This window comes from Formica exsecta, unplaced genomic scaffold (assembly GCF_003651465.1).
Source record: "Formica exsecta isolate Colony F162 unplaced genomic scaffold, ASM365146v1 scaffold543, whole genome shotgun sequence".
NCBI lineage: Eukaryota > Metazoa > Arthropoda > Insecta > Hymenoptera > Formicidae > Formica > Formica exsecta.
Genome location: NW_021852672.1, coordinates 188,341 through 197,786, shown reverse-complemented (window position 1 = coordinate 197,786; position 9,446 = coordinate 188,341). Strand labels below are relative to the sequence as shown.

General features: G+C 36.4%; 2 protein-coding genes across 7 annotated transcripts; one reads left to right on the top strand and one right to left on the bottom strand.

Annotated features, from left to right (window-relative positions):
- The first annotated feature begins 86 nt into the window (after window positions 1–86).
- LOC115241963 (protein trapped in endoderm-1) lies at window positions 87–6,525 on the top strand. 6 transcript variants are annotated; one of them, XM_029817957.1, is made up of 4 exons: window positions 87–127; window positions 3,765–3,992; window positions 4,099–4,345; window positions 4,542–6,525. In XM_029817957.1, exons 2-4 carry the CDS (start codon window positions 3,842–3,844, stop codon window positions 5,194–5,196), a joined length of 1,053 nt encoding a protein of 350 aa, XP_029673817.1. In that variant the 5' UTR covers window positions 87–127; window positions 3,765–3,841; the 3' UTR covers window positions 5,197–6,525. The 6 variants fall into 6 exon arrangements, with proteins under 6 accessions (XP_029673817.1, XP_029673819.1, XP_029673813.1 ...); XM_029817959.1 differs by lacking the exon at window positions 87–127 and adding an exon at window positions 164–206; XM_029817953.1 differs by lacking the exon at window positions 87–127 and adding an exon at window positions 169–337.
- Window positions 5,443–9,307, bottom strand: LOC115241961 (putative tyrosine-protein kinase Wsck). Its single transcript, XM_029817950.1, has 4 exons — window positions 9,095–9,307; window positions 8,866–9,020; window positions 6,896–8,640; window positions 5,443–6,725 (listed from the first exon to the last, which is right to left on the bottom strand). The coding sequence occupies exons 1-4, from the start codon at window positions 9,274–9,276 to the stop codon at window positions 6,657–6,659; spliced, it is 2,151 nt and encodes a 716-aa protein (XP_029673810.1). The 5' UTR covers window positions 9,277–9,307; the 3' UTR covers window positions 5,443–6,656.
- Between the last annotated feature and the right edge of the window lie 139 nt (window positions 9,308–9,446).

Here is a 9,446-nt window from a genome sequence, read left to right as displayed (position 1 = left end):
TCCCCCCCTTCCCCCCCCCCCCCCCCATTACTATGCCCCGCAGAGTCCAAACCTACCTTTAATCAGCTGGAAGAGCTCGGCAGTCGGCTGATGCGCGCCGCAGAGGGGATGAAAGAAGGCAAGTAGGGTGAGTTTATTTGTCGAGAGCCACTCCTTCCGATTGTTCGGTGGCCCTTTGTGGCTGTTGACAGCTGCTGCCTACGGACGTAAGTCACATTCGCTTTCGCCGATCGTTCGAGAATCGGGAAAGAGCTAGTTAGTCGACTGTCGGTGCAACGGTTGGCGTATTTCTCATCGCAGATTTCACGTGTGAACCGAAGGCAACTTGTGATTCGATGTATGTCTAAAATGAAATAAGTGTTTAGAATACTTTTGTAGATAGCAGTGTATCTTAAACGTTTATATGTGCTTCCTAATACAGTAAATGAGACACGTGCCGCCTGCGCAGTAATTCACGTACGAGTATTTTATTTGTCACGTGTTTCAGAAAGATGTAAATACGCGGAGCATGTGCATCGAATCGCGTGAATTAACTTCATTGAAATTCATGAACTGATACGCGAGACATTAGTTTAGAAAAAACGACCTAGCCCTTATATAATTTAGACTTTAATTCCTTATATTACTCTTCAGGAAAATTATTATTACAGGTAACAATTATATATTAAAACAAAATATTTGCAAAATTATATAATTATTATATCATTTTTTATATATGATTTAATTATCAAATGTATTATATTGTATATACACGTGTGTGGTGTTTACATGTATATTTATGGTTTGGGTAAAGTGAAAATCAAAGGTGAACATAAGAAAAAGATGTGGATAAACATACTTCAATAATATTACGACGTGAACATACCAATAAGTGTTTCGGTACATCGCCGAATGATAGCTCAAGGACGGATTCTATGACTGATCTTTTTATTTTTTGTAACGCAATGTCCAAAATTTTTCTGTTTTCATCTTTAATTAATGCGCGTGATAAAATAATGTGCGATTCAACAATGATCCATCTTTATCGATTCCTCTTTTTTGACAATGCGGCCTTCTGTATAAAAAGAAAAGCGAGGCGCGGCCCAAGTTAGTCGGATAAACTTTCGATCATGCAAGACCAAACAACGAAATGGATGAAAACGGAACAAAATGGAATGCGATAAATAGAACGAACCAATAAAAAAAAATCAAAATAATTATATATATATCATTAAAGTTTAGTATTCTCTTAGTCGTTATTTTTGAAACGTAAAGTGCATCAAGATTCTTTGTAAACTCGATACATCAAAGAACAAAAGAGAGAGAAATTTACAATAATTCTCACAATTTCATACACATATATTGAAATTTAATAAATCGATTCAGATTGAAACTATAGAATTTTTATAAGCTATCTCTTCAATTCTCTATTATATAAATATAATTAATATCATAAGATATCACGATATAATTGATTTAAAGCATATTTTTCATTTTCTCTGTATAGCAAAAAAAATGGATTATTTAAACAAACCGTTTAAACAAAATTTTTATCGCCATTTAATATGATTTGCTACAATTAATCAATCATTTAGGATCATTTATTTAAATTAAAAACTACATTTACTTAAATTAAAATTACTGATATTATACTAATTTTAATACAAATTTAATTTTGTGTCTCTTTTTTTCTTTTTTTAACATCTTTCGTCCAGAAACATTTTGACCAAAATTAATCATATATACGTTCTTCAAAAAAATATGTGATGCAATTTCGTCAGAGTTCTCAACAGATTAATTTTATTAATGTCGAAACAAAACGACAATCGATGATTAATCAATCAATCGTTACTGTGTAATTGTAGGCACAATATATTATTTTATTATTATATCAATTATTCTATAGCTCGCATCATACATACATAAATTTAGTGTCTAAACACGTGATTTGATATTTAGAAATGTGAACATAAGATTTAAATGTTTCAACAACTTCAATCAAAAGAATCCAAAATCGAAAAGAAAGCGAAAGAAAAGGACAAAGAAGAAGAACAAGAAGAAGAAGGGGAGCAGTTAAATCGAGTGAGTTAGATAAGGAGACTTGTGGTGTACTCGTAAAGGGTATACGAGTCAACGGAGTTCGTCAGTCTGGAGACGAGCGTCTGCCGGAATAACGGAAGCAATTCAAGTGTTGACGTATAGTGTTGTAGTATAACCCACGATATTAGTTGATAAACAAATCGAAACAGTAAAAGGACATAAGATTTAAAAAGTTAAAAAAATAGAAAATAATAAGAATATAATAATAATCTTCAGATACAGGGACGAAGCGTTTATAAGAAATCTACTCTGCGTGGAAGAAACGATCGCTGAAATGGATAGCAAATGGAAAATACATGTTTTATTTTCGAGAACAACTTGGTTCAAAACGACTCTGGTCCAAAAAAAGTTAAACTAAAGCGATTAAAAATCGGTCACGAGATAGAGAGAAGATATTTGGGACGAATTGTTTGGATAGTGATTTAATAGTGATCGCCATAAAACATCACAATAATTTTTGGATGAGGAATACCTTGTACTCGTAAAGGGTATACGAGTCAACGGAGTTCGTCAGTCTGGAGACGAGCGTCTGCCGGAATAACGGAAGCAATTCAAGTGTTGACCGTAGTATAACCCACGATATTAGTTGATAAACAAATCGAAACAGTAAAAGGACATAAGATTTAAAAAGTTAAAAAAATAGAAAATAATAAGAATATAATAATAATCTTCAGATACAGGGACGAAGCGTTTATAAGAAATCTACTCTGCGTGGAAGAAACGATCGCTGAAATGGATAGCAAATGGAAAATACATGTTTTATTTTCGAGAACAACTTGGTTCAAAACGACTCTGGTCCAAAAAAAGTTAAACTAAAGCGATTAAAAATCGGTCACGAGATAGAGAGAAGATATTTGGGACGAATTGTGGACGGATAGTGATTTAATAGTGATCGCCATAAAACATCACAATAATTTTTGGATGAGGAATACCTCCCGAGGAACAGCTACGATGTAACAACGTGAAATGATTCAGCGAACTCTTTCTATTGGAGATCAAAGTTCAAGTTGTCGCATTGCCGGTTAGACAGGGGGATCAGTATTCTGAGAAGGTCACAAAAATTTATCAGCGATTAACTTGTGTTTTTAAAGAGGAAGAGTGCTAGCAACGCGAGAAGAGATGTGGAAATGAATTGATGCGGCACGCACGATAAGAGGCGACTCTCTGAATATACATCTTGAAGGGTGTGTGTGCTCTTTCTTCTTTCTCTCTTCTTTCCGCGGACCGTTTCTCCAAGAGCAACATCAATCGCGAGAAGATTGAGAGTTAGTAGACAGAAAGTAGACAGAAAAGTCAATGAATGAAAAGGAAAGTATCCATCGTGTAAATGAATATAAATGAATGAGGAAAGTCAGTGCGTAAACGCGAGAGAATCGTTGGACTAATTGTGACATTTTATCCTGCCAGAGATAGGTGAATTAAAAAACACAAATCTGTTTTAAACATTACTATCTCCAAAATAAGAGGAACTTGTTCTAAAATTTTATTCTGATTTATTTCTCTATTCCCTTCTATTTTTGCCTATCCATTTTAATTTTCATAAATCGGAAAAGTTTAAAAATAAAGAAATCAGACATTTAAAAATATAAATATCAAGAAAAAAAATCTTTCAAAACTAAGATATCATAAAGGAAAATAAATTCTTTTGTAAGAATGTTTTTTTTTTTTTTTTTACTTTCTTACAGCACGTGAGCCGCATTGACTTTCAACCTTTCGAAGAATGAGAGGAAAGAAGGGCCGCTTCCTGCACATTCGATAAAAGATGGAGCATTTTGCGGCAAATAAAACGATCTTTGCTGCAGAATTTAATATTGAAATTACTGCAGAAGATGGAGACTACAAGCCATTCGCGCGATCTGTGACTATCGTTGCCGCTGCTTGCGCTATAATGTTCAGCATTATCGGAGTGTTAGGTAACATCCTTTATCCTTTAGAATCGTCTTTTAGGCCCACCTACAGCAACTCTATAGATTTAAATTTTCGACCGCAACCTCTGAGACATGGATGTCTAAATTCCAGGCAATCTAGTGACGGTAATTGCGTTATTAAAATACACCAGATTGAGACGACATGCCACCACGGCGTTTGTGATATGCCTCAGTATCTCCGACTTGATCTTCTCGGCGGTTAACTTGCCTCTAACCGCCAGTAGATATTTGAACGAAGCATGGATTCTGGGCGAGACTCTGTGCAAGATATTTCCCTTATTTTTTTACGGAAATGTCGCCGTATCTTTGCTCAGTATGGTAGCCATTACTATTAACAGGTAAGTTCCATTGAACATACCTCGAAGCCTACACTCTTCGATATATATAAGAAATATTTATATCTTGAGATAATTTTTAAAAATATACACATTATGCGGCAAAAACATATCAGTTATAATATATTCTTAAAAATACCTTAAATATTTTGCGTTAGTAAAATAGCACATATGCGTGACTGACTCTTGATTCTTCTAGATATGTACTGATTTCACAATCGGACATCTACAATCAATTATATACCGGTCGCGGCATAACGCTGATGTTAATAGCCATATGGACTCTAAGCTTCTTGATGCTGCTGCCACCCTTGTTGGGTCTCTGGGGCACTCTAGGACTGGATTCAGCCACTTTCTCGTGCACCATATTGAAAAAAAACGGTTCCAGCCCGAAGAAGTTTCTGTTCGTTCTAGGCTTCGTTGTACCGTGCGTAGTGATCAGTGTTTCGTATCTCTGCATATATTGGCGCGTGCGGAGTAGCCGGAAGAATCTCGAGGCACACGCAGCGGAAAGACGCGCTGGTAGACGAGGCGGTGGATTCCAACGAAGGGAGGATTCCAGAGTGACTAGACTCATGCTTACCATATTTCTCTGCTTCTTGATGTGTTTCATGCCATTGATGCTGGTGAACGTAATCGACGAGAAAATGAAGATCCCGATACTCCACGTAGTAGCGTCCGTGCTCGCTTGGGCCTCGGCGGTAATAAATCCTTTCATCTATGCCGGTACCAACAAACTGTACAGGGAAGCGTACAAACAGGTTCTATGTCCTGCCTCAAACAGAACACCCACGATTGGTCCTAAACCAGCGCATTCTCATTCCAGCAAAGTCTCGTCACCTCATACGACATAAAAATATCGTCCGCTTCGAGATGATTGATCGTAGATAAAGATAGTAATAAGTAAAAAGTTGATACATAATATTATTTTGCTTATCTTTTATAAAGAATTAAGCGTTTAAAAAACAGTAACGTAAAAATAAATTTTTTTTATAGAATATAAATGTAAAAGATTAGAAAAATCTAAAAACTGCAAATGCGAAAGTTTGCGTTCGTGATTTCACAGAATAAGCGTTAACGAAAAAATAAGATTTTCATTTGACAAATCAAATATCTTCTTTTTATTTCTTTTTTTGCAATCGGGAATAAGAAATATAAAATTAACGTAGAAAAAAATATATATAAAAAATCTTATTTCTTGCCTTACATACACAGACACATTGTATCGCAATCTTACAATATAAAATGACACGTCTCTTTGCATAATATACAAAATATACATATACTTTTATTTAAAAAAAGCTTAAAAGTGTATAATAAAAAATATAAATGCACATGGTAACAACATTGGCAAATTAAAACATATACATTTAGAAATCTATATTGCGATTTAAAACAAAAGTATGATTCATATGTGGTATAAATCATACATTAAATGGTATATCTCATACATATAAAAGATTCATGATAAAACTCTTTAAAAAAAAATATTTCGATTTAAATGTTTGTGTTTGTAAAAGATTACACATACATCTTCAGCTTACGATCAAAGCTATGCTTCAGAGCAATTTTGGTTTTGCTGATAATTCGTTCAACAAAATTTACACTATAGATGCATATTAATTTGATAATAATATATTTGTACTTGAAGAGAATGAGAGTATATTATCGTTTAAGTACATCATGTGGATTTAGTCATGCACATCACAAAGGTACTATTAAAAAAAAAAATTTGATTTTAATAAAACCAACAAAATGATTTGGATAAGATTAATATCTATGAATAAAAATAAAGAAATAAAAATATTTAAAAAAAATGTAGAAATAAAAAATGTGTGAAAATAAAACTATATTTTCTATTATATTTAAATAATACGTGATGCATATATTTTATATTCGTGTCAATTCTTATAACTTTACCTTATCTTCGTTACTGACCAATCATATATTAATCTCAGTTATTTTATGCTAAACATGGACGGAAATTGTATCAATACTTTGTAAAATTTACTTCTTACATATTACATTTATGTAATACAATTTAAATTTAGGATATATCAAAGATAAAATGTAAATATGCTACGCGAAAGATCTGTGTATATATACGTACATACATACATACATACACATGTATGATGATAAAACCTATGAGATTCTCTTGTGAATACAATATTTAAAAAAAATGAAACTCGATGCTTTCATTAAACAAATAAAGATATACGTAATAAGATGGATAATAATGTAATGTAATTACGTAATGTATATTATATATAATTTACATTACGTAATATACATAAAAATATGTCAATTGAAATTAATTCAACTCCAATTCCGGTATATAAGGCTCCGTGATTGCGGTAATGGGACACATAGTCAGAGTATCCTACAAAAATGAGAATCATACATAGATATTTTAGTTAATAAATATTTCATATTTTTATAATAAATAAGAATTTCTTTTCTGTAATCAACGCGATATATAGAAATACGCGTTATATATATTGTTAAAAATATTTAAAATAATATAAAATCTCTCGAATTTTATTTTCTTACCAGTCGTGTAAGTTCATCGAACGTTGGCCGCTCTTCGGGATCGTCTCGCCAGCAAGACGACATAACTTCGTAAATCGGATCCGGGACGTCCAACAATTGCGGTAAACGTATACCTCGCACAACCGCGTCCTCCACCTCACTGTCAAGAGTTAAAGTCGAGTATGGCGTACCACCCATGCTAAGTATCTCCCACAAAAGTACGCCGAACGACCAGATTACACCCGGTTGATGTTTCTTCTGCCGATCGAAGCATTCGATCGCCGTCCATCTGACATACTTGACGTCTTCCAAAGAGTACTTGCCGATACCGTGACCAATAAGTTTAGGCGTCCAATCATTTGTTAGGCCCACATTTCGTGCGCAAAGGCGAGTATGAACGATCTTATAATCCGCCAGATATTGCAACGCGACCGCTATCGAGGTCGAAATGGACAGTATTCGATCTGTCGGAAACGCATCCCCGGATCGCGCGCCTAACAGACGATTTTTCAAGATGTGCGGTGGCGATTCGAGCACGACGTACAGCGTATCGGAGGTCTCGCAGGTTCCTACGAGTCCCGTGAGATACTTCATGGAACCCGCTCGAATGCACACGTCTAATTCTCTGAGCATATGCTTCTTGTCGGATCCTTTCAGGGCGCCATCGGCTATGGTGTGAATCGTGACCGGATTAGAGGACCCATCATCCTTCGAGACAGTTCCAGCATGCACAGTGCCGAATCGACCTCTGCGCACTACAAAACTATCGACGGATAGAGCGTTTCGCGGTATACTCCACACTTTCTTTTTCAATTCTTGATAATGATTCACTCTCTCGGGAATATCCTCCGGAATGTAACCCATATTATCCACCTCATAAACCGGGCCTTGCAACGTGAGCTCCTGTTGCTCCGGCAGCTTCCGCATATTAAATCTTTCGTGTCGCCGTCGCAATACAAAGTATAAGAATATCGAAGCGCCGAGCAGTATACTTAAGATTGTGATTGCTATGCATAACGCGAGAGCGGTCGAATCCATTTGACTCGTCGCTGTCGCTTCGCGATTGAGCACGTTATTGGCCAGATCGGAATAGGAACGTTGTATCTCCATCCCTATTCGAGAAATCACCACCAGGCCGACCTGTACGGATACAAAGTGATTTTTCAACGGAATGTTATAGTATCCTCCAATCATCTTGCCGTCGCCTACGATGAATCTCTTGTATCTATGAAAGTCCGAAGGGTCGAATTGCGCAGTAATGTAGTAATTTAAACCCTGCTTTGATGCGCTCTCATAGTTTACGTACTCAACGTGGGGACCAACTGGAGGTATAGTGCCAGTTTGTACAACAACTACTTCGTACGCGCTGATCGGTCCGTATTCGCTGTGACCCTCGGTGAGCATGACGGTTACGGTGCTATCGCCACGTTCCAATATCTCGGGAGTAACTGGTTTATCGGGAGGTCCTATCAAGGTCCATGCCACGGCGTACGCTGGATCGCTAAGCCCCTGCGTATTACTGGCAACAATAGATATATTATACTTGGTGCCTGGTTGAAGACCTTTCAGGATCGTGCTGTTCGATGCACCTCCCTGAATCTGACTCTCGACGGGCGGTAAAACGTTACTAGCATGCGTTTTTATAGCGATAGCGCGTACAGTGTAAAACGTAACATTCCCATTGGGTATATCAGGCGGTTGCCACGTTACTACAAGAGCATCTATGTCGTCCCTAGTTACTTGTATCCTCCTCGGTGGACTTGGCCCTAAAAAATAAATATTTCTTTTTGACATATATATTTATATATTTTATTTTGTTGCGTTAAACACATGTGAATATGGATCGTGCTATTTTATCAACAAAAAAAATCTTTTGTATAACAATATACAATGCATTATATACTATATGTAATAAAACAATGTACTATATGTATTAGATACATAATATGGAAGTTACAAAGCGAAGAATTTATATTATTTAGAAATCATACCTTGCTGACCAGTGGCATAAACGCTCATAGCTTCATAGCTGCCGCAATAATTATTAGGATCGTTGGTGCAAGGAACGTTACAGCTATTCGACGGACCTTTCTGACCGAATCTGCTGATGCAGTAACACAGTTGCCCGTTCATCAATGCCGCGAACCTATATATAAAACAAAGGCATTTTAAAACCCCTTCCACACACGTCAATGTATCTCACAAGCATTACAAACTTACATATAATAATGAGAACGACATTTCTTTGTACACTCGGCAGGTACGCTGGCGTATGCCAGTGTCGGCGATGGTAATTCGGGATCCGAGGCGGAACTGTGGAAACAGCCCTCGTACTTTTGAGCGCACGCAAAGTAAACACTGTAGATAAATAAAAGAAACGTGATCGCAGTCATGTCGAACATGGATTGGTTAATTCTCGGTTAAGATTCTCAATCGCTGCTCTCCTCCGCGTATCGTAACATATCGGTATGAGTTATTCGTTTGGAACGCGCGACAATAAGCGTGTATGAATCAGCGCGGGACGCGGTGACACAACGCGAGACGCACGAGACGAATAGGTTACGTTCGTCTC

What these genes read in the sequence shown, in the direction of transcription:
- LOC115241963 (XM_029817957.1), top strand. Translation starts at nt 3,842, where the DNA reads ATGGAGCATTTTGCGGCAAATAAAACGATCTTTGCTGCAGAATTTAAT. An exon ending in CAGCATTATCGGAGTGTTAG is followed by an intron (nt 3,993 to 4,098) that starts GTAACATCCTTT and finishes TCTAAATTCCAG; the next exon opens with GCAATCTAGTGACGGTAATT. An exon ending in GTAGCCATTACTATTAACAG is followed by an intron (nt 4,346 to 4,541) that starts GTAAGTTCCATT and finishes TGATTCTTCTAG; the next exon opens with ATATGTACTGATTTCACAAT.
- LOC115241961 (XM_029817950.1), bottom strand. Translation starts at nt 9,276, where the DNA reads ATGTTCGACATGACTGCGATCACGTTTCTTTTATTTATCTACAGTGTT. An exon ending in TGTCGTTCTCATTATTATAT is followed by an intron (nt 9,021 to 9,094) that starts GTAAGTTTGTAA and finishes TTTTATATATAG; the next exon opens with GTTCGCGGCATTGATGAACG. An exon ending in TTATGCCACTGGTCAGCAAG is followed by an intron (nt 8,641 to 8,865) that starts GTATGATTTCTA and finishes TTTATTTTTTAG; the next exon opens with GGCCAAGTCCACCGAGGAGG.